The sequence below is a fragment of the Coturnix japonica genome, chromosome 15 (assembly GCF_001577835.2).
Source record: "Coturnix japonica isolate 7356 chromosome 15, Coturnix japonica 2.1, whole genome shotgun sequence".
NCBI lineage: Eukaryota > Metazoa > Chordata > Aves > Galliformes > Phasianidae > Coturnix > Coturnix japonica.
This window is the reverse complement of record NC_029530.1, coordinates 8,770,968-8,794,340: the sequence shown is the minus strand read 5'-3', so window position 1 is coordinate 8,794,340 and position 23,373 is coordinate 8,770,968. Positions and strand designations below refer to the sequence as shown.

Genomic DNA, 23,373 nt, shown 5'->3' with positions numbered 1-23,373 from the left:
ACGCCTTCCCATCCCTCTGAATCCCACCCTCTACCCCCCCCCCCCCCCCCCCCCATGGCTTCCCTCACCCCCTTCCCTCTGGGTCCAAGAACAACACTGCAGAAGGGCTTGGGATAAAAACAATTATTTATAATAAAAACAATTAAGCCTCCTTGAAGAGTCAGCATTCCCCCCCCCCCCTCCAATCCTGCCCCATCCACCAGCTGTTTCTTCCATCACCCCCCCAAGGCAAGGTCCTCCATTGTGCTCTGGCACTGCTGGCAGTGATGGAGCCCAAACCCCCATACCGTACCCAAGGCTGACCTGAACAACAGGCCCCTGGCACCTATCTGCCGAGCTCTACGCCTGTGCTGGGTGCCACCTTGTTAAGGAGGGTATCTGAGACAAAGAGGAACAGGAAAAGAGAGAAGGGGAGAAATCAGGCTGGAAGGGTGGAGTGAAAGCTGGGGAAGGTGGAGTGGAGAAGGAAGCGAGGTGCTTTGGCTGAACCAGATGGCTGCAGGACATGAACAGCCTGCAATCAGCCACGCGGTGATGAGGACGTTTGGTGCCATTCCACAAGGAATGGGTGTTATTTATGTGGCTTGTGTGTCTTCTCCACTTGTCTTCTGAAGAGGGACCCCGCTGTGCTGCTTGCCCTCATCACCTACACAGGGCACAAAGCAGCACCTCAGCAAGAGCCAACAAGATATAGAGCAGCTCTTCCCCCCCTTTCTTGCTCCAGCCCCCAAACCCAGTCTGCAGGAGGGCACCAGGGCTCACCTTCTGCTGGGCAGTTGAGATACGCAGCCTGGATGCTGTTCCCATTGACCAGCGCCATCACCTCGTGCTTGGTGGAGCTGCCCATCGTGTCCTCTTCCCCATTCCCCTCATCATCATCATCATCTTCAGAGTCCACCAGCACTAAGACATCATCCGAGACCTGGCTCCTGTCAACAGCAGAGTGAGGGGAGGTGGGCTGATGCTAAGAACAGCTTTCTCTTGACCCTGTTCCTCCAGACTGCATCTCCCCTGGCCCTGACAACTCTATACACCCATTTGGATGGACTCTTCCAACCCTGCACTAACCGTGTTCGAAGAATAGCTGGTTTCAGACCCTGCTGGCAGCAACACCACCAACAGCATCCTGCACTGCTTCCCATTCGTCTTCCAAAGTCCTCCAACCATCTCATCAACAGTCATGTACTACACTGCAAGAGCCCCTCCCGAGCGGAGTTATCCTCCCTTCCTGCACAGATGGGGAACTGGAGGCACACAGAATAGAGTCTTCCCATGCCGCAGCACCACAGCTGTGGGAACAGAACCAACAAGGGCAGGGAGAGGGAGCAGGGCCAGGAGGGGTGACAGCAAGAAGCAGAGAAGAAACCCAGTACACCGGAATCCCCACAGATGTATTCATCCACATGCAGCTCCCAGACAGCCCCACCAGAGGAACAGAAGGACACAGCGCAGGCACCCATGCAGAGAAGCAGAAGATTGACATTTCACTTTACTCACCAAGGTTTAGGGCTCACCAGCACCATGGAGGAGCTCTCCTGCACAGCTTTCCCCCATGCTAACAGGACCACCTCTGAGTGTCCAGAGGCAATGACAACTGCTCCCCTCATCCTCCTTTTCCCTCATTCATGCCAAGCCTCACCCAGCCCTGCTGAGCCCTTCCACTCCCACCTAAGAACAGCTCTGCTCTGCCCTACTGGAGATCACGGCTGCCAGGACAGCAGGCTAACAAACCTGGGCAGGACCAGATGGAGGAAAATCAACTCACCTGAACGCAGCACCTGAATGGGAGAGAAGGGAGGAGAGAAGGGAGTGTTAGAAACTGACCCCAGAGCAGCCTGCTGGTTTTGCTGTGCAGCCCCTACCAGCTGTGCATCAGAGCTCAGAAGGAAAGGGAGGAGGAGGAATGGCTCTGCACAGCTCCCTGTAGCAGCTCAGGGCAAGATGTTTGAAACATGCAGCTATGGAAGGGCCTTGTGTTCCAGCCCAGCTCCTCCAGGGCTGGTGGGCTCCTGAACTGGAGCAGCATGATGCCCAAGAGCTGGGGGTAGTCAGTAGCTGACTCCAGCACATCAGGAAGGGCAGGTAGGTTAGGGATAATCCCACCCCCAGCCCCTGGCTTGCTCCTACCTCTGAGGCACAAGAGAGGATTGTAGTACAAGACAACCCCAGAGATGGTGAGAACAGTCATCAGGGACAGGACCACCACAGCACCCACAACTCCAACTATGTTCGTTGGTTCTGCAGAAAGGGGAGACATGTGAAGCCAACATGTCACTGGGACGTGGATGAATGCCCTGTTTAAATAACAGGGGTCTCAGTGCTGCACAGCTCTGATTTCCCATCATTTCAACTGTCCAACCACCACACAAGGTGTGTTTGTATGGCAAAACAATCATGCTTCACTGACACAGAAAACAACACTGCAAGGTTCTTGTGAAAACAAATCAGCTCCTGCCTGTTGCTGCTTGAGTGTTCTGCCCCAAAACCCACAGGAAGGAGCAAGGAGAAGCTGCGCTCCTCTCTCATACCCGCTGCATCAACATGAGAGGAATGGGGTCTTTTAACACCAGGGATGAAGAGACCCAGTCCTGCACCTCACTTGCTGCAAGTGCATAGGAAGTGTCAGTGGACAATCAGTGGCAAATGCAGCAGTTGCCATGAGCTGCATCCCTGCTTTCCTCACATCCCTGCCACAGCAATCCCAGGCAGCCCTACTCACGCTTCACTGTCAGGCAGACAAACACCTCCCTCAGCCCCACGGGGTTCTGTGCCTTGCAGACGTAACAGCCCCCGTCGGTGCCCTGGGAGCAGTTCTGGATGGTGAGGTGGGACACGTTGCCCTCCTGGGCAATGAAGTACCTCCCCCCAGGTTCGATCTCTGGCTGGGTGATGCCCCTCAGCCAGGTGAGTCTTGCTGCAGGCACGCTCTCGGTCACGCGGCACGTCAGGGTCACGTTGTCACCCACAAAACAGGTCTTTGGGGGCTCCAACTCCAGCGAAGGGACTTCTGGACAGCACAGAAGGAAAGAAACAGTCAAGGAGGGGACAGAAGAGTTTAACATAACAAGCTATCAGCCATCCAACTGATTAGTAATCATTAACAGAAGGAAGCATTTTGGTTGAGACTCGAGCAGCCTTCCATGGAGCGATATGATATGATATGAACAACTTTCACTTTCCCATTTTTGACACCTGTGTTTATATCGACAGAGGACAATGGCTGGAGGGCGGCCAGTAGAAATATGGCAGAGGAGGAAAGCAGCCCAGGGGGCTGGGGACGCACAACCATTCCAACATAAACCCAGCCCCAGTAAACTTAAGCTGAGCAAGGCACTAAAACCACTGGTTCATCTTCTCTGTTCATGCCACAAGTGTGAGTGTTTGCACAGGTGAAAATGTTGGTGCACGGGGATTTGTCAGCCCAAAATACGACTCAACAACAACTGTGCCATGCTACATCTCACCTGCAGGACCTCTGTCACCTCTGCACAGCCAAATCCTGCCAGTCTGCCTCATTTGCATCCCTCCCCTGCTGCAAGAACCAGCAAACCTGGCTCTGGAGGGCAGAGAACGATCAGGGTACCTGTCTGCCCCATCATTAATCATTAATATGGTGAGGAAACCAACTTACTTATCTCCACAGAGCATGCGGGCTCCTCTTGCTCGACAACGTGGCTCCCGACACACTTGAACACTTTGCGGTGGGAGAGGTGAGAGCTGTTCAGTGTTTCCACGTGGGTGTCTGAGGAGCTCGTAGAGCTGATGAGCCAGCTGGAGTTCTCCAGATCGTGCCCCTCTTCTCTCCAGTGCAGGGTGGGGTGGGGATGCCCCCCGGGCCAGCTGCAAAACAGCTGCAGCATCAGCCCTGAGGAGGAGGTCTCAGCCCAGCACTTCGGGGTGGACCGTGGTGGATCTATCAGCAAGAAGGGCACAGAGTTAGAAACAGATCTGAGTCACCTGGTGTCCCGGGCTGGAACCTCAGCAAAAGCTTGGTTTTGCAATCATTCTCCTTGAAGGTCTCCATGGTTTCCCTGCCTGTGTTTCTCCCTGACCTGTGCACCACTGCCTCAGGGGAGCATAACTGAACGACAGCCAACAGGGACAAAGCAGGAGGCTGCTCTGCAGAAAGTATCACAGCAACCACTAGAATACAGGGGAAGGACAAATTTCTGCCACAGCTTTATCTGATGCAGAACAGCTGTCACTGCAGTGTGGGGTCACACTGCCTCACTCAGCCCCTTGCTGTGCTACGTTCACATCACAGCCCAGCGGTGGGGACAAACTCCATGAAAAGGAAGGTGGGTAAAGCACTGCTGGGTTCAGGCCAGGGCCAATCACCAGGTAACCAGGACTGCGTTTGTTATTTAAATACAGAAACAACTAACGGCAGGATGGGGCAAAAACCCATAGAAACACAAGAGCAGTCCCCTCGGGCAGAGCAGAGCTCACATTTCATGCAGCTCCAGTTCATGGCTCTCCCCCATCATCTGGTTTCTGGGGCTGCCCAAGAGTACGACTTTGGTGGAGAAGCTGTAGCATATACACACCCATACACAGATACACACACGTGTTCTTTTAACAGCCAGAGGGATTCTGGACTCTGATCCAGGCAGAAGTAACACATAGTGTCCCTGCACTAATTGCCTGCTACAGTGCTCAACAAGACCTTACTGAGAGATGCTGCTACAGAAAGCCCCAACGAAGAGGTGTCAGAGGGACGAGTTATGCTTATTTTGTAAAGCATTTTTCAAGTCACGGGAGAAATCACATAATTTGGATTAAAGGGCAAAAAAAAAACACGGCAAAAACCCATGTGAGCTGCAATAATACCTTCTCGAGGCTTGGCTTCCCAGGAACAATATACATGCACCTTTTATGATCTCTGAAAACAGCCAACTGTGGCTCTCTATGGCACAAATTGCTCCTATGGCCAACAGAGAGCGTGAAAGAAAATGAGTATTTACTTCTAATGTTATGCTGATAAGCTCCAACTTCTAGCCTGTGCTGATGTTGCTTCTACTGACCTTAAGCATCACTAGAAACCTCTCTTCAACCTGCTTAAAGAGACCCCAGTAGTACATACCACCTTTGTGACCTTTAACTGACAAGTCACACATTAACAAACCCATTTCAGAGAGTGGTACCAATGCTTGGCATGTCCACAGAAGATCACAAAGAAGAGCCTTAGCATAAAGAAGCCTTCAGACATCAATTAGAGAATGTTCAGATAGGAGACTGGGAAATGCTGGTGATGGCTTTTGCTCACGAGCATTTTGCTTTGCTGCTCTAGATTTAAGGCTCCTCTTTCTAAGCTCCAAGCCCACAGATTCTCTATAGTAGCCTAAGGTTTGATTCCTTCAGTCCAGCCCCCATGAGCCTCCAACCCCATCTGCAGGTTTCTCGCCCCAGGAAGGGAATTTTCACCTGTGTGAACGTTCAGAGATTTAATCTGTACAGAACAGGTACAACTTTTACAACACATACCCGTCAACAAGCTCCGACAAAGAAGCAACACCCTGAATGCAAACAGAACACAGGCATCACTCTGCAAATGTTGACAGAAAGATCAGCAAGAAAAAGAAAGACCTGGTAAAGCACAGATTGGCAACGAAGCAGAACTGGCAGCAGCCTTTCGCTCTTCCAAAACCCTATGGTTGGCACGGAGGACAGCAGGTCATAGCCCAGGTCTGAAGGCCTATGAAGACTTCTAAGAGAATGGATAAGGAATGGAAATGGGACTCATGCAACCCAAGGGCAGAAATTCAGTCATGGGACAGACTTACTGGCTACCAGGAGCTGAACTCTGTGCTCGTGGTCTGTCTTGTTCAGCACTTCCTTACACGTGTAGTTGCCCTCATCCTGCAGCCGCAGCTCCGAGATGCGCAGGGAGCTGTTGTCCACCAGCGAGAAGCGAATGTCTGGGGGGAAGGCGACCCTCGAGGAGAAGAGTGGGGGAAAAGAGTGCGGGTCCCCTTGGAACCACAGCACCTCAGTGGCCTCCTTGGAGACATTGCGGCACAAGAGGAGGATGCTGCCTCCCACCTTCCCAAAGACTACTTCTGCTGTTCCTGCAAAACAGAAGGGAGAGCGTTAGGGATGCGGGAATACATGGAGCCCTTTTCCTCAAGCTCGTCAAGTCCTCTGTCCAAGTGGAACCCAGTGCAGAGAGGGCCTTTTTGAGTCCAGCCCTGCTGGAGGTGGATGGGGATTAAGAAGGGAAAGGTGATTTAGGAAGCAAACCGCTCGTATTCCTGCCGTGCCTCCCGCTGCCATAGCGCTGCACTGAGGTACCTCATGCCGCCCCTCAGCCCGTACCTGCAGCGCTGCGGAGCGGCACCTGCGCCCACCCCCAGAGCGCGAGCAGCAGCCCGGCCCGCACCGACCCGCCGCCGAACCGCATCGCCGTCCGCCTCCACCGGCGCCTCCCGCTGGGGCCGGACCCGCCCGGGGGCGGTGACGACCCGCCCTCCTCCCTCACCTCCCGCTCGGGTTCCCGGTCGCCGCCCCGCTGAGGGGACACCCCGGGGGCCGCCCGCCGCCATCTTGGCCGCCCCCCGCCGCCATTTTGAGCGCCCCCGGCCGCTGCCGCCATGTTGGGCGCCCCTCCGCTGCTTTACGACCATCTTAAACCACCTCCGGCATCGCACAACGAGGAAAGCGGGCCGGGCCGGCTCGGGGGGAGGAATCGGCTTTATGTGGAGCCGAGCAGTTGCTGCCTGTGCCAGAAATAAGGCAGTTCTCTGCAGGGCCAAGGCCGAGAGCTGCTCGGGGCGATCGGCGCAGCGCCCGCTGGCAGCCACAGCCCACGTTTACAGCTCGTCTTGGGACACTGTGTATCGTCGGGGATTAACAGCCGTGTGCCAGCTGTGTGCTATAAACTTTATTATCCCTAAGCACCGGCCAATGCCCTCAAGGCCGCCCGCCCCGGGGCAGCGCAACGCACCGCCACCACTTGGGGGCGCCATAACGATGGGAGCCAATGGGAGCGGAGCGCGGCGTCGCCGTAGCCAATAGGAGCGGGGCGGGGAAGGCGGGACGAAGGGCTGAGGTGATCGCGCGGCGCGGCCGTCACGCAGCGGGACGCGGTGTGAGGAGGAGCCGCCATGCCGGTGGATGTGGGGCTGTGGGACGGGCCGCTCAGCCTGAGCGAGGTGGAGCAGAAACCTGCGCAGCCGCTGCGCGTTAAGTATGGCCCCGTGGAGATAGACGAGCTGGGCAAGGTGCTCACCCCCACACAGGTGAGGTGGGGGGTGAGGGGGCCGCTCAAGATGGCGGGGGGCGGCAGCGGAGCCTTCGGGGCTGTGGTGAGGGTGGAGCGGGCCGTGAGGTGACGCTGTGGGCCCTGCAGGTGCAGCGCCGACCCACCAGCATCGAGTGGGATGGATGCGACCCGCAGAAGCTGTACACCCTGGTGCTCACCGACCCCGATGCGCCCAGTAGGAAGGATCCGAAGTTCAGGTAACGGCGTTTGGTAATTTCCTGTCTTACCTGCGGGGAACCGGTCGTTGCTTTTGGACCGAGCGGCTCGGCAGGAGGTGGGAAACGTGCTCTGCCCTCGGATCTCTTGTATAGACCTGGGCAGCGGCTGCTTATACAGTTTCTGCCAGGGCGTTGAAGGGCTCCTGTAGGTGGTAGTGGCACAGATTTGCAGCTCGTGGTATGTGCAGGAGTTGGAATTAGGTCTGTCAGCGCAGTGTGGGAGCAGCTCGCCCTCAGCTTGGGCTCAGGAGCACACGCAGTGCTCACTTACCAGGCTTGGAGGTGGGTGCTGGTGCTACAAGGCAGGATGGAGCTGCCCGATAGGCTCCGAGTCCTGCAGCAGGCACTGAGCTCCCAGTCCTCGTTGGGTTTAATGAATTAGAAATGGCAGTGGTTAGCTTTGGTTATCCTGCACTGACAGCAGCAGAAGGTCGTGCCTGGGGGTTGTAGTGCAGCTTTATTGTTAGTTTTTTAACCTTCTTTCAGGGAATGGCATCACTTCCTGGTGACCAACATGAAAGGTAACAATGTGGGGAGCGGGACCGTGCTGTCAGACTACGTGGGCTCGGGCCCCCCTAAAGGAACAGGTGGGTGCCTGCATGCATCAGTCCCAGTGCCTCGGGCCTGTGGTGGTGTGGGTGGGTGAATGTGGGCTGGGAGGGAGGACACAGTGCTGCAGAAATGGTTCACGGGCCTGCCTGCACCTACATGCAAGCCTGGTCAGGACTTAGCAGCACCACCCCTTCTGTATTTGCTGAGGGGCTGCACCTGCATTCAATAGCCAGGAGGAGTGCAGGTGTGGCACGAGCCATTCTGGTGCCTCAAGATGTCTCCTTTAAGCTCGTTTAGCTCAGTCAGACTTATCCTGTATTGGCTGCCAGCAGCCCTTGGGTGGGCACAGGTTTCTTTCCTGAGCTGGGGTCACTGCAGCCCCAGAAGGTGCACTTGTAATGCTGTCTCATCCCTGCAGGGCTGCACCGCTACGTGTGGCTGGTGTACGAGCAGCCGAAGCAGCTGACCTGCGATGAGCCCATCCTGTCCAATCGCTCTGGCGACAAGCGAGGGAAGTTCAAGGTAGCTGCTTTCCGCAGCAAGTATGGGCTGGGGGTGCCGGTGGCTGGCACTTGCTACCAGGCAGAGTGGGATGACTACGTGCCGAAACTCTATGAGCAGCTGTCTGGGAAGTAGGGAGAAGGGGCCTGACCAAGCACTGTGCTGCACCCTCCATTCCCCTAAGCATTTCTCTGTAGTTTTGTTTGCCTGGTGAGCTGAGAACCCAGCTGCTCCTGCACCGACAACTTGAGCTGTAACCTGAACCGTATCCCCAACTATCTCTGTGAAGTGAATCTGCTTTGGTGTCAGAGCGGTCTGGCTGTGCGTTGTGCTTCAGCTGACTGCTGGAGGTACAAGCCACAGCTGGCTCAATCAGCTTCTGAAAAGCTGGTGCTGCAAGAGCTGCCCCCAGGGCTGCCCTGCCCAAGGGAAGTCCTAAGCCTTTGTGACTCAGTACCACTTCAGTGTGTCTCTACTGTGTTAAAATGGTGTTGAGCAGCAGTGTGGGTACAGAACCACTTCTGGCTGCGGAGCCTTCTCTTTCCAGGAGGGGAGAAGGCAGCAGTCTGTAAAGGGAAACTGCATTTTTTCCTCTCCTGCAAGTATTCGGCCAGTGCCTCCGCTAAAGTGAACCACTAATTAGTAGAAAGAGGCATTGATGCTGGTTTATAGCACTACTTTCTGATCTCTGTTGCCATTCAAAGCTGAGAGGCTTTGCTTTGCTCGACTTGTGTTGTGATCTGGTGTTTGCTCACAGTGCAATTAAACACTTTGCAAGGTGGATGGACGGTGTGGTTGTCTTCTTGGAGGGGAGTAAGGAGGGGAACACTTACGGGAGCAGCGTGATGTAGCAGGGCTCCACTCCTGGTGTTACAGACTTGAAGGTGCATCCCAACCCTGCTGCAGGGTTGCACTTGTGTTGCTGCGAGGCCTGGTGTTGTTTCCTAAGCATTTCAGGCAGGAAACAAAGCAGGACTCAAGGCTTGATTTTAACAAAAAACGAAGCCAACGTGACTGCTTCACAGGACCAGAAGCCTTCCTCCTGTCAGTTGTTTCACCATCTCCAAGGAGCTGTTTTTTAAGGGGTGTGAAAAACATACATGAGTTACAAACCTCAACACCTTGCAGAAATCCAGGTTTCTTCACACTTGGCCCCCAGGGCAGCCTTCCCAACTCATCACTGAAGCTCCATACCTGGAAGGCAGTGGGACCTCCACCATGGTGCCAGCTGGTGGCACAAGCAGAACAGGGACAGTGCTAACACTGCTGGGACAGCTCCGAGGCTCCTGGAAAGGAAGTGTCTCAGGAACACCCCAACTAAACACAGCAGGATAGACAACAAGACAGCAGAGGGTGCAGACCCTGAGAACTTGGACTGAAGAAGGGCATAAGATAAAGAGGTGAGCATCAATCTGAGTCCGCCCCCCTCCCACAGCCACGAGCCACTCCTCCCCCAATGAGACAGCGAGGCACTGTGATGAACACTTTTATTTACAAATATAATTAAAAGCTCTGACAGTTACTCATGCTCTTCCTTTGAACCTGAAAAACATCTTCTTGGTGGTGGTGGTGATGGTGGGAGGGGGGGGAGGTTGTTTTTTTTGCTGTTTTCTTGTCTTCGTTGCTTTTTTTTGTCATTTTTCTTTTTCTTTTTTTTAAAGTGCATGCAAAAGAAGTAAAGCCTTTTTTTTATATATAATTTTCTTTTTTTTCATTTTTTATCTTTTTTTTTTCTTTTTTTTTCTCTTTTTATTGTAAGAAAATACACAGTTTGAAAGTGTGAGGAATGCGGAATTAATGACTGAACTCATGGGAGGCCGGAGGGGGAAGTTAGGAGGGGGGGGGGGTAAGGAACAGAAAGGTTAGAAAATAAAATGGAACCACCCCCCCCATCAACCCCAAAAAGAAAAGAGAGAGAAAAGCAAGGAGTGGGGATGGTGTGACAGTGCTGAACTGCAGGGACTGAAAGCGAAGGGGTTGGAAAGGAGGAGGGACGGAAAGGAGTAAAAAAATTTTCTGATCAGAGAAAACAGTTAAAATACAATATGAAAATAAGTCAAAGCTCTCCTTAAATTCCTTCTATACACAAAATACACGATTTGACAAAGCCCAATTTTGTGCTACCAGGATCGCGTGGGCTCTTTGTTTTAAGTGTAGTCAACATCCTCTGCGACAGCAGAAAATGGTTCTGATACAATCAAGAGTTGGCCGAGGGACGGGGGGGCTGCCCCGCCTGGCACGGCGCTCCTACAAAGCACCGGGTCTCTGCCCACCCCCCACCCCCACCCAAGCAATAACATCCCACCACTGCTATGTACAGCACGACTCACGGTTGGTTGGGGTTTGGGGGGGGAAGGATGAGGGGGGGTTGTTTGTTTTTTTGTCTTCCTGTAAAACGTATCAAATAAATTTTTTTTTTGTTTTTTTTTTTTTCCTGTTTTTTTTTTTTGTTTTTTTTCAATCTTTAATAAAACTTTTTATTATTATTATTTATTTATTATTAATTATTATTAATTTCATTATTCCTGATGAATAAATACCCCCAAAAAAATAAGAATAAAATAAAAGTTATGCAGCAGCTGGTTCAAGGTAAGGCTGCGGATTTCGTCTCTCTCCCCCTGGGTTTGTATCTATCACTTCTCTTTTTTTGCTTGTACCTTTCAGAGGTCGGTGGATAAAACCCACGTCATTGATTGCTCCAAAAGCAACAAACATCCACATGGGGGCGGATCGGTCTTGTTTTCTCTTTGCTTTCTCTCCATTCAAATCGTCTCCAAAAGTTTGTTTTTTGTTTTGTTTTTTTTATCAACTGAAACATTTCTTTTTGTTTTTAATCATTGCACAGAGACATCGAGACTGTGACGTACTATGGGAAAGACTGCCAGGAGCCGCCCGCCACCGGGACGTGACACAGGGGGAAAGGGGACCCCTGATGGAGTAAGAATATACAGGCACTGGTCCGACACGATGTCAGTAAGAGAGACAGAAAGAGAGAGAGAGCACGCCCGTTAACATGGGGAATGTTGGTTTTTGCGAGTTTTGTAACTATTCTGTTTGCTTTTTTTTTTTTTGTCTGCTTTTGTTTTTAATGGCAAAGAAATTTCGTCTCATCTATAGTCCTCCTTGGGATAATCTAATGTGACCAAATTCCCAAAGCCCATTCGTAAGCTCTCCATGTCAAACGTTTCAATCTCTCGCTCCTGCCTTTCCAATAGAAACTTGATCCTCTCGCTGCGTTCCTTCTGGAGGGCGGCGAGCTCCTCTTCAATCTGCAAGAAGCACAGGCAGCACAGCCCCTCAGCAGCGCCCTCAGAGCTCATATGGCCCTTTGCGGGTCCCCACCAGGCACCAACTACAGCCACATGCACCCAAGCAGCAGCTGCTCGCTGCCAGCAGCCCACCCCAAACCCACCTTTTGCTCCAGATGCGCCCTGCGCAGTGACACCCTCTGCTCCAGCTTCTGGAGTTCTCTTTCGTGCTGTGCTTCTGTCTGCATCTTAATTTTACTCTGGTACGCGTTGAGGAGCTCCATCTCCTGCTGGAGTTGCAGTCTCAGGGCTTGGCATTCTGCTTCTTGGGCCTCGTCCAGTCGCAGCTGTGAGACAGAACATGACGTGCTGCACAGACTGGTGGCCTGACTGCACCCACGGCCCTGCAGGCCCACAGGCAGGAGGGCAGGGATGCTGCACCTACCGCTTGCGAGGCCATCATCTCGTTGATGCTCTGCTCATACTGCTCCGCCAGGATGGCGAGCTTCCTCGTCTGCTCATCCTTCAGACTCTTCAAAATTGTCTTGTGCTCACTCTTTGGAGTTACTTCCAGCTGGTGATTCTTCAGTGCTTTGTACTGCTTAGTTTGCACTTTGCACGTGTCCTGGAACTGCTTTTTGATCTGCATTTCCATAGCCTGCCAAGGAAGGAACGACGTGAAGAGCACAGATTGCTTTGGGAATGCAGAGGTCGCAGCACACCCGAATGGACACAGCCCTGAGGCACAACCACAGCTCCCCTGCGCTCTGCATTTCTCCTGCTCTGTGCACGCAGCCACCTAATGAGCAGCACCAGCCCAAGAGCAACTCCAGTGTGTGCTGAGGTGCCATTGACCACAGGCTGGGCCAGAAGCAGGATCAACCTCACCTCCTTAGCCCAGGACATCACCGTCTTCTGCCACTGCCCCCTGCCTCCCACACAGCGCAGTGGCCTTTGTCTTTGAGGCCTCCCATCTGCCTAGCCTGTGTGAGCTGCCTCTCATTGCAAGCAGACACTACACAGAGACAGCCAACCTGAGAACCTGCGGGTGTGTGATGAAATGAACAAAAGCACTACGCTTATTCAGACAGCCTGAGGAAGGGAGCCATCTCCCAGGGCAGCTCTGAACCCGGATAGAGCACAGGGCTCTGCACACCTGTGTTCACTCCCCTTATTGATTTTTAAAGCAAGGAAGCATCAGCCAACCCTATTCCATACTGAGGTCTGTAGGCCAACATGAGTGAGAGCTGAGGCATGGACTACCAGGAGCAAATCCTGTCATACCTCGTTAAGGAGCAGCCTGTTTTTTTTATGGGCAGCCTCAATTAACACAGCACTTAACAGAAATCCTCGCTGAGCTCTCTGCTATAATAGCTTGCAACTTCCTCATACCACTGCAGATCTGAGCAAAGGGAAGGGATGCAAGGGAGAGCACAGAGTGCTGGCGGAGAATGCTGGTTCTGTGGCATAGATGCTGCATGAGAAGCCTCAGACCACAACCTGCCTGCCCAGAAAGCATGGCGGGACACAGGCTGGGAGGGAAGGAAAGCTTCCAGCACCTTCAGGTTCTTTGGTTGCTGCCGGAGCTCCATGAAATGCTTCCTGTGCAGCTCCCGCTCTCGTCGCTTGTTGTATTCCAGCTGATTCTCAAGCTCAGTCTGGTGCTGCAGCCGGATCAGGTCCATTCGCAGCTTCTGCAGCGTGTGTAGCTGCCTGTATTCCAGCTCACGCGTAGACTCATCGTGCCGGATCAGCATGGCATGCTCCATTTCTTTCTGGGTCCGCTTCTTGTTCAACTCCTGCACAAGAGCACAGCAGAACACCAAAAAAAAAAGGGTGAATTTGCAAGGCCAGGCGCCCCTGTCACTCCCCCCTGGATGGCATCGAGCTCTTCCAAGCGCACAAAGCCAGCACAGCATCACGGGAACACTTCTGATGAGGCCACCTGGTATGGCCCTGTAACTCGCACCAAGGCAGCTCCTAGGTCCCCCAGTGACTGTCCAGTAGGTGGCACTGGGGCCACACGACAGTCCCCTGCAGCTGCTGCAAGTCCCAGAAGTTTCTAACTCATCCTGGAGTGCTCAGAGCTGGGGGGGACCAACAGCCATGCCCACAACGGGAGGCCTCTGTCTGTTTTACATTTTCCTGAGCCCCTGTCAGATGATGGGAGCTGAGGCTTCTTATACGTTAATTACTAATGGCCAAAGAAGTAATTGGCTCCAAAACACATTACGTAAGAAAAACCACCTCATCTACCACCATGTATGGGTGATTTTTGACCCCATGTGCAGTAAATTTGATCAAATGATGATATATTCCAAGTCTCATGGTACTCTGCACTGCACACTATTGTTTCTGCACCCTGCAAGTCTATGAAAACCACCACACTGTAAACCAACAAAGAGGAAGATAACTAGTGCTCAATGCTGTCATCATCTCTGTCTCAGGGCATTGCCAACAACCTGCAGAGCCCCAGGCTGAATCCAGCTCAGGTGAGCAGTGATTCCAGCTGTACCCTTACTGGTGCTCACTGACCTTGGCTGATGGTCTGCTGGTACATCCCTGCTCCAGCTCTCAGCTTACCAACTCATCACTACACTTCATGCTAGACTAAGGCACAGCAGTGCCCAGCACACGGAGGGCTCAGTGTTGGCTTGGCCTAACAAATTTCTGCAGCAGAAGCAAAAATAACTCATTATACTGAGCTGCAGCTTGCATGTTGTAATCCCACTGCACTTCTCAACAGCAGCACCTGCAAATATCCACTCCAAACTGTCACTGTGAATATACTGCATGTGTCCACATGTAAGCAAAACTTGCACTCTGACAGCCAGAATACAGATAAGGACATGCTGAATGGTGTTCCATGCACATGGCACTGTGTGTTCAGCCATATAACAGATACATTAATAAAATCTAGGAGCAATGATTCCTTTTCCAACATGGTATTTAACTCTCGGCAGCCTGAAAGGCTAACAGTTATTACTGCTTTCTTACACGTTTTAACTACATATTTACTTAAGCCAACAGGCAGAGCTCCCCTTTCAGCCCTCCTATCCCACAGGCAGCTGTGATGCTCAGCATGGCATATGCTATGAATGAAGCTCCCCCAGAAAGGGGCCAGGAGCTCAGATCAATCTCTCAGGCCCAGGGTGGGTGGCTCACATGTTTCTTTCTGCAAGCCACTTATGCCACCCTCTTCCATTAATAAATAGAAGCAGCCATGTGCCAACTACACTTCTGTATGGAAAACAGGTTCCCAAAACACATTTCCTACACTTTTCTCAGCTCTATTTGGCAACTGAAAACGCGAAGATCTAATAGCACACAGTCACCAAACTGTTTTACAGACACAAAGGTACAATTTAAAGAACTATGTAGGAAAGCAACTGAAGAGGTCCATACTTCCCGAATGTTCTGCTGCTCCAACTCGTGCCTTTTGATCATCGTTTTTCTCTTGAAGAAACGGCAGTTTTTGTCGTAGTAGAGTCTCTGCTGGCTGAGAAGATGGGCCTCCTCTTCAGCCTGCGTGTGCTGCAGGTTCTCTTTGTGTTTGGATATTCTCTCCTGCTTCTCTTTCTTCGGTGTGCTGTGGTCCTCATTCATTTCCTGCAAGTAGAGTCAAAAACAAGACTCCTCTTAGCATCACCATGACACAGAACCTGGAGAACCATCAGTCACTGGGCAATCCTCCATCATTCAGTTCATGGAACAGCACCCAACGCAGAACCCAGTCTGTCACCCAGCCGTGCCATCCCTGCCACCTCTAAAGCTGCACTGCCACCCCCATGAGGAGCCGGGAGAAGTGCCCAGTGCAAACACCGTAAGGTCTAAACAGTGCAGCAATGAGAATACAGAAAATACCACTGCAGGGGAGGTCTGTCTGTCCAGGAAAGAGAATGGATCTAAATCCTTGGCTCCTTGTACCTGCTTTACAAAGGAGTCCAGCCTGGGCTTAAGTTTCCTTCATTTCAATGGGATTCAAGCTCAAATCTGTTGAATCAGATACCCAGCAGAGCTCTTTGCTATCCCTTTTGTCCTCCCTACTTTCTTAACTACAAATGATTTTGCTGTCTGCTGGGGGCACGGTTTGCAACAGATGCTGGCTAAACACTAAATTAATGGTGTCTTTTCTTCCAGTTCATGTAAGTAACCCCAGGGCTTTTAGTCAAGTGACATCCATATCACTGCTCTGATTGCTGACTGTCTGTGGGGAGAACTAATGAGGAAAAGGAGGAAGAAGAATTCTCTGAATTGCTGTTTCCCTTCATCATCCTCAGCTTCAAAGCTTCCACTCCATGACATATCATGCAGGCTCCTCCAGCATGCTTAAAGATTATTCTAGAAATGCTGCCAGATGACCCCAGTTCCTGACAGTTTACTTGCTAGGAATCTAAATTTGCTTCCATGTATTATGGCATCCTAAACCCCTGGGCTGGCCCAGGTTAATCGAAAGGAAAGTCTAAATCGTGTTCATTCCACACCCCTTCAGCCCTCAATGACAGCAGCTTGCCTCTTTAATCTTTTCCTTGCAAAGCTTGTATTGTTTCTTCTGACTTTCTAAAAAGGTCGCCAGGTCTTTCTTTTGCTGAGCCAAAATCTGTTGCTGGAATTTCTTTTCATCTGCTGCAGCTGTCTTTGCCTGCAAGGCACAGAGAAAGGGGAAAAAAAATAAGGGTGAAGGTGCAAGCACCGAATCCAGCACACATCAGTTTTCTCTCATGCATTTCTGGTCCGTCATTCTCCCACCATATATAAGACAAAGCTGTGACTGTTTGGCCAAATGAAATCTGCTTGCACATAAATAAGAAAACAGTATGCCCACACACGTTTCAGAGCTTTCTTTTCCTTTCTCTCCATCAGAGCTACCTGATGAGAGAGGGTAAGAGCCCACCAATTATATGGAATAACGGGTTGACTTCACACCAACTGACAGCAGGCTGCCATGTTACACCTCTGTCACTGCCACAGCCATGAGCAGAACCCTCTGCCAGGCACCAACAAGTGTTGGTCCCTCAGCCAGCAGTCAGTGGCTGCAACACCACTTGATGGCAATGCTGTCCACCAACACTCAGTGTGTGGCTGTGAGGCTGTTCCAATAACTGGCCAAGGCAGCTCCAGACAGTAACGACGTGCTCACAAACATGGGCTTCAAACACTACATCCACTGCCTTTCCCTTCAGAGCTGCTACACGCTTCTCAGTCATCTGATACATCATCATGGGGAGCCCACACTGGTACTCACCTCCTTCTCCATCACAGCCACTTGCTTCTTGGCCAGCTTCTCCAGCTCAATGGACGAGTTGTTGGCATGTGTCTCCACCTCCTTCTGCAGCTTGAGGCGGTGCTCGTCCATCTCGGCCTTCAACTTGTTTTCCAGGGCGATCAGCTGCTTCTGGTGCTGGCGCCGCATCCGCTTATATCCTGACATCTGTTCCCGCAACTCGTTCTCCTGCTCATGCTCATGGATCTGCCTTGTAACCTGAGAATGGGAAAAGGGACACAAATGCTACGTGGCCTTCTTCACTGCCTCCTTATTAACTGCTCACCTGTAAAGAACACCACGCTCTGCAGCGCTCTTTGAAGTCAACTTGTAGGGAGCGCCGCTCCAGGTTTCAGAGGGTGCTAACATCTAATACTACAGATCGGGTCAAAAGGTTTCTCCCTCCTCATTCTTCCCCTATCTTTCCAAGCACTTGATGTGCATTTCCACTGCCATAGCAGAAAACATCACGTTCCAAACAAAGGAAACAGGTTGCAGATCACTATGGGAAGTACTGGAGGAGGTCTGCAAACAAAAGGTGCCTGCTGTACAACCCTCCTTGGAGAGAGGCTCTGAATCCCACAGGTTACACAGACTTACAAGATGGCACCACTTTAAGGAACTCACCCCCATCCTTGGAAGCTCCCCAAGTCACCGCTGCTCCAGCACAGTCCCTCAACACCCATTCATTGCCTGCTATGAGCTACCTCCCTCATCACTCCTTCTTGAAATTCAAGCAGACAGCAGACTGAGCTCATCCCCTACCAGAATTGAAAGTTTTCTAACAAGGGAACGCTGTTCTGGAACTGTGTGCTCTTGACAAGATTGATCAGATGGTCTAAGCAGATTTTAAACCCCGCTCAGCTGAAACAAAACTCACAAGTTCCACATTCATTTCCATGCCTAAGAGCATCCCTGTGAAAGGCAGGAAAAAAAAACCCCTGGAAGTTGAGCCAAAATCTTTCAGAAGAAAACATGGGTGGTAACACTTCCATGTCTTCCATTTTAAAAGATCAAAAGCATCCAAGATTGATTTCTTTTTTTCTTATTTTTAATTGAGAATACAGACTCAGGAACTTGCAATGATCTGTTCATCTTTTAGAGGACAGCCCTGGCAGCCAAAAGCTGGAGCCCTCAGCACACAGGTAGAGCTGCAGTCTATAAGAGGGGATGTCTCCTTTCATACCCAACCCAAAGCCCCTTTGAAGGGCATTATTGGAGCCTTATGAACCAGCAGCCCTTCCTGCAGCCTGCAGGAGCGCAGCCTTCACAATGCATTTCTCCATAGGCAACCAAGAGAAAGAACTGGCATGTACCAGAGCACCACTGTCATTTGAAGGTCATTTTCTGGAGATCTTTAAGATAAGTTCAGACCTGGGATGGGATGTACACGCACATCTGAGGAGGCTGAAGCCAACAGAAGAGCAGCTGCTTTCCTGACAGCCAACCAAGCAAGTCCTGCAGGACTGCAACTGCAGCAGTTGCTAAACTCCAACATCAGCCACCAACATCAGTTCAGCAGCACCACCAGTGTGTCTCCAACACTTGGGAGGAGCGTGAAGAGGTCAGGAAGAGCCTTGCATGGCCTTCACCCTCAAGTGGACTGACAGCAATTTACAGGAAGGAGTCACCATCCAAGACAGTTATGGCCAGTCCCAAAGCAGAAACAGGTCATGAGAGGACAAAGCTAAGGAAATGGAGGGCCCATTTCCCCTGCATGCTTCCTAAAGGGGGTTGGAGCTTGATGATCCTCGAGGTCCCTTCCAACCAAAACCATTCTAAAATTCTACAAATAAAAGCAACTCCAGAGAGAAAGCAAACATCTGTGCATGGAAAACACAGAACATACCATATTGAGCTCCAGCACCACTCTGGCAAAGCCAAAACTCAACCATAAGAAGTGCAGAAGCACCAATTGTATGCTGCCATCATAAGGAATATAAGGATATTTTCAGATGGGCTGGATTAAACACAATCAACTGACATAGAGTTTATCTAAGAAGTCAGACCTGTTAATGACAAGAGATGTAGCCAAGACACAAGAATCCAGCATTTTACATAGATGCTGTTTGCTAAGTTAAGCAAGGTAAGACTTCCAGTAGGCATGCTTGGCTGGCGACTGGCACATGTGGTGACCCCCAGGCAGCAGCTGGGGATGTGCCTGGATGGGCACTGCCTGCAGCCATCAGAATGCTCAGTGCCAAAGCAGACAGCGAGAGTTTAAGAAACATGGAGCTGAAAATCAGTTATAAAGCATTTCATAAACGTAGCCCCATAGGTTAGGGAAAAAAGATGATACAGGAAGCGCTTATCACAAAGTTTGTTCTCCACGTAGCCAGAAAATGTCAGCATTCTTTAAAGCAGAAAACAGTGGCTTCCTGAAGCCTCGTTCAAAGCACGGCATAATCAGTCTGGTCATCGGCAGAACCAAAGCTCTGCATAAAACAGAGCAGCTTCCATTAAGGTATGACATTTTCTCAGTTTCTTATCTCCCTGCATCCTTGGCATACACAGAACTGAGACAGACAGATGCCTTCTCCACCCTGCTCTCACACTCAGTTCACCCACCACATGAAATCCAAAGTTACTCTTATTCGCTCTCCAAGATTTTCTGCTTTACGTAAGGAAGTTGGGCTCACAACTTCACAGAAGGATCTCACAAAGAGAAGCTTCTTTGTCTCATCACATTGCTCAGACAAGACACCAAGTTTTCTCCTAAGAAGAGATGTTTTCACCTCTCGAAACACCACGTCTTCTTTGCTGGATGGAAGCAGAGGACTAAGCAAAACGCCAAGCACCAGCAGCCCCTTCTCTCAGTGAGAACTTTGAGATGAGAAGAAATAAGTTCAGCATTTTACGGCAAAGATCTCCATAGACAGCAGCCAGATGAGCTGATGAGAAACCCAACCACCTGGAGTAAAACATCACTGCTGTGACAGCAGAAGGTGTAAGGGAACAGCCACTGTGTTAATGCACGAGGAGTCGGTGCACTTGGATAGCCACATCCAGAGGCTGCTCCCATGTACCCAGGCATTTGGCTTTGCAGACTCAGGATGAGATCACGAAACACTTCTGCTGGCATTTCAATTTGGAAGAGAATGCCAAGGCCTTCGATAGAGCCCTCCCTGTTACATCATTTCATTTGATTCATTTGAAAACTGCAACAGCAGCTATCGAGGAAATGCAAGGAGCGATGGAGAGTTAAAGGGTCAAGCATGACCCAGAAATGCAAATCAGCGCCTCGCTGCACATATTTAAAGATACACCTTTCAGTGGAAGATGTTGATGTGCAGTCTGATCAGCATGCAGAACATCCTGCCTTCTTTTTCAACACAGCTTTCCCAGCTTCAAGGCTGAGGTTGGCACATGCAATGACCAAAGAAGAAGGTGGTCCAGATTGCCTAATAAAAGTGCTGTCTGAATTAGGTAAACACAAAGGTAAGAGTTTGTTTCAGAGGGCCAGAGCGCTCCTTCAGCTTTCTTAACCCCATTTGTCCTTTTCATTTGTTTATCCTTTTAAATTATAAGTAATTTTTATATGTATACGTTATACATAAGCATCCAGAGACAGTCAGGAAAAGTATAACAGGTACATTCACAGCCTGACCTATGGGTGCTATGGGAGCCAGGGTCTGCCAAAGGCACAGCCCAGCAGCCCTGGGCTCGCTGCTTTCCTTCCCTCTGCAGGGCTGCCCTCCCCTCCTGTTTGAGGTGCTGGTCAGCAATCTTTTCACACCCAAATATCACCCCGTTACAGCAAGTTTGGTCTCAGAACTCCCATTTTCTGATGCTCCTGATTCTCTGCAGCGGAGGCTATGTGCCTCTCAGTGCCCAGAAAGCAGTGTTAAGCTGCTGAGGATCCAACTGACGGTCAGCACCAACTACCAACGCATGCTGGCTCCCTTGGTTTTTAATATAAAATCTTCCCCACAGATACTGGACAAGGAGACAAGGGGCAGGTGTGGCAGTTTTCCCTTGGCCAGAGCAGTAGCAGCGCTGGGCCATCCACTGGCCCCCTCCATCCAGAGGTAACACACAGAGATAAAGAGAACAGAGTGCTGTACTGGCAGCCACAGCAGCAGCTCAAAACCCAGCACCTGTACTGGCACTCTTCATGTTCCGGGGAATTAGTTTCAACTTGGAATTTCTTCTAGGTTTCCATTTTGGAGCACAAGAAGCAAAAAGGGAAAGCTCAGCTCTAGATTCCTTGAAATTAAGTGAGGTATTTCTGCTGTAAGCATAATGAAATTGCTCCCTCACCATGCAACCTAAGGACATGGTAACAACCCTGTAATACACAGTGATGGTTTGGGGAAGCTCTTTCAGTGCTGGAAAGGGGACAGGTATGCACATGATGGGGACAACAAAGCCTCACAAGACACACAGTACCACTTGCTGCTCCATCAGCCTGCTGGTAACAGCAAGCTGACAGCGGGACTGCCCTGCGTCCCAAAGGATGCTGTGCATGGAGTTCACTTCAGTGCAGCACTACAAGCCACACTTGAGTGTGTTCCACAGCAAACTAGAGGAACAAAAGTCCCCAAAAATCCCAATGCCTTTCTTACCCACTATTAATATCATCCTTATAGTCATTTGGTAAGTGAAGCAGAGGGATTTAGTGCAGCCATTGACCAGGTGAGGCAGACACAGCTGCAGCCCCACAAAAGGCTGCCATGAGGGTCAAGGAGCCACCTTGGGGCACTTCTGCCTTCCCCAGAGCAATGAGAACTGGGAGGACCTCACAGCCTGTATTCTCATGCCAACAGCTCCCAGCAGGGCCTCGCCATGGGAGCCACCTGGGCAGTCTGGGGATGACATGTGAGGAGGAGTTATGGACTCTGCTGAACCCATGTGGAGTAAGAGATCACACACGTGTTCAACGCACACCCATCCGCCCATCACACCATGCATCTGTCTGGATGACGATGCTCGAGACATGGATCATTTCTTCCTTGCAGCCAATAGAACCGTCTCCTACATGCAGTTGTGCTGGCACCGCGCTATGTGCACACATGAAATCAAAATGTACGAGGCAGTGGGTCTGCAGGAGAGCAGAGCTGCCGCGTGTGGCAGGTGTGCAGCGTGAACCTCCATCACTCATATTTCTAGGTCACTCCTTCGGTGGGAGGAGGAGAGCAGCGGGGGGAGCAGGCGCTCAGCCCCAGGGAGCACTCGGGTACCGTTACAGGAGTGCCCCTGCAGAAGATAGAACTTGGATGCCCTGCCCCAAATCTCAGCCTGCAAAGCATCTGGTGGCGGGTCTGACAGCCACGGTGTCACCGTGGGTTGTAACAACCACCGTACAGAAAGAAAATGTGGCCGCTGCCGTTTCTCTCGGCAGTGACACGCACCAATGCCTCCCGCACGCGTAGAGATGGAGAGCTGTGCAGGGAAAAAAAGAAATGGTGGTGCTAAAGGGAGAACAAGCCATTGAGCCAGGGCAAAGGCAGAAGGGGAGGGTTTGCCGTTGTAATTTCGGGGTTGGTCCGGGATGATGTCATAACACCCAGCAAGTGCCAGGCCGAGCGGCGGCACTTCCCAGCTCTCCATCCATGTGACCTCCAATGCTGTGGGGCTGGAACACATCCCGCTCCATGTCCCGGTGCCTCCCAGCCCTCTCCCTGCCCTGCTCCCACCCGTACACCCTCCGGTGCCCGCAGCCGTACGGGGCCGGGCGGGAGGCGCGGCTGTAACTCCAGCAGCACACACCCCTCTCGCTACTACAAAGGCGTCCACAGAAATCCCATTTGCAATAGTACAAATCTGGGTTCGCCCCATCCCCCTGCTCTTTGTAAAGCTGCTGCAGCCCGGCGATGCTGCCCGCGGGATGCGGTCACCGTGCTGCTGCTGCTGCCCGAGATAAATGAATGAATGAATGAATGAATGAGAAAAAAAGGCAGCAGCTCGCCCTGCACACGGCAGCCTTATTGTTCCCAGCCCCATCTGCATTTCCACGGCATCCAAACGTATTCCACGCGAGCACACCCAGCCGCGGTTTGTGCACATGCAAATAAGCACATTTGTGAACACGAACGGCTCGAACAAAGGAGACGGGTGGGAAAAGGGGGAAAAATAACCCGAGACGATACCAGCTTCACCCACAAACGTGGCTTATTCCACATCTGCTGAAAATATATGCGGCGTGAAAGCACAGGCATTCCATGCATTCGACATTTCCCCATTCACACACACAGCCAAAATACCAGCCGGTGCAGCACCGAGTTGCTATGCCAACGGAAAGGAGGAAAATTATATATATATATGTAGAGAGAAAGAACATAACAACAACAATATAAAAAGGAATAATAAGAAGAAAAAGGATTCTTGACC

The 23,373-nt window shown here is 51.3% G+C and overlaps 3 protein-coding genes across 7 annotated transcripts in view; 1 reads left to right on the top strand and 2 right to left on the bottom strand.

Moving 5' to 3' along the window:
- Positions 1–108: 108 nt before the first annotated feature.
- VSIG10 (V-set and immunoglobulin domain containing 10) lies at positions 109–6,939 on the bottom strand. Its single transcript, XM_015878007.2, is given in 9 exon segments — positions 109–646; positions 763–929; positions 1,766–1,778; positions 2,128–2,238; positions 2,720–3,007; positions 3,632–3,913; positions 5,784–6,068; positions 6,479–6,511; positions 6,514–6,939. Coding segments are annotated over 9 exon segments (1,329 nt in total). The 5' UTR covers positions 6,593–6,939; the 3' UTR covers positions 109–575.
- An 88-nt stretch (positions 6,940–7,027) lies between these two features.
- On the top strand, positions 7,028–9,315 carry PEBP1 (phosphatidylethanolamine binding protein 1). The gene is made up of 4 exons (XM_015878008.2): positions 7,028–7,238; positions 7,349–7,458; positions 7,966–8,066; positions 8,450–9,315. Exons 1-4 carry the CDS (start codon positions 7,104–7,106, stop codon positions 8,665–8,667), a joined length of 564 nt encoding a protein of 187 aa, XP_015733494.1. The 5' UTR covers positions 7,028–7,103; the 3' UTR covers positions 8,668–9,315.
- A 2,014-nt stretch (positions 9,316–11,329) lies between these two features.
- Positions 11,330–23,373, bottom strand: part of TAOK3 (TAO kinase 3) — a 61,404-nt gene continuing 49,360 nt past the window's right edge. For 2 of the 5 annotated variants that reach the window (XM_015878005.2, XM_032447935.1), the window contains 7 exons: positions 17,026–17,262; positions 16,294–16,422; positions 15,186–15,389; positions 13,340–13,579; positions 12,226–12,438; positions 11,945–12,127; positions 11,330–11,801 (listed from right to left, as the gene is read on the bottom strand). In XM_015878005.2, the coding sequence (XP_015733491.1) occupies positions 11,640–11,801; positions 11,945–12,127; positions 12,226–12,438; positions 13,340–13,579; positions 15,186–15,389; positions 16,294–16,422; positions 17,026–17,262 (1,368 nt within the window). In that variant the 3' untranslated portion in view covers positions 11,330–11,639. The remainder of the gene's footprint in view (positions 11,802–11,944; positions 12,128–12,225; positions 12,439–13,339; positions 13,580–15,185; positions 15,390–16,293; positions 16,423–17,025; positions 17,263–23,373) is intronic. The other 3 variants (XM_015878004.2, XM_015878003.2, XM_015878006.2) reach the window with 2 other exon arrangements.

Coding starts and splice junctions, on each gene's coding strand:
- PEBP1 (XM_015878008.2), top strand. CDS start 7,104: ATGCCGGTGGATGTGGGGCTGTGGGACGGGCCGCTCAGCCTGAGCGAG. Junction 7,459..7,965: donor AGGAAGGATCCGAAGTTCAG/GTAACGGCGTTT, acceptor ACCTTCTTTCAG/GGAATGGCATCACTTCCTGG. Junction 8,067..8,449: donor GGGCCCCCCTAAAGGAACAG/GTGGGTGCCTGC, acceptor TCATCCCTGCAG/GGCTGCACCGCTACGTGTGG.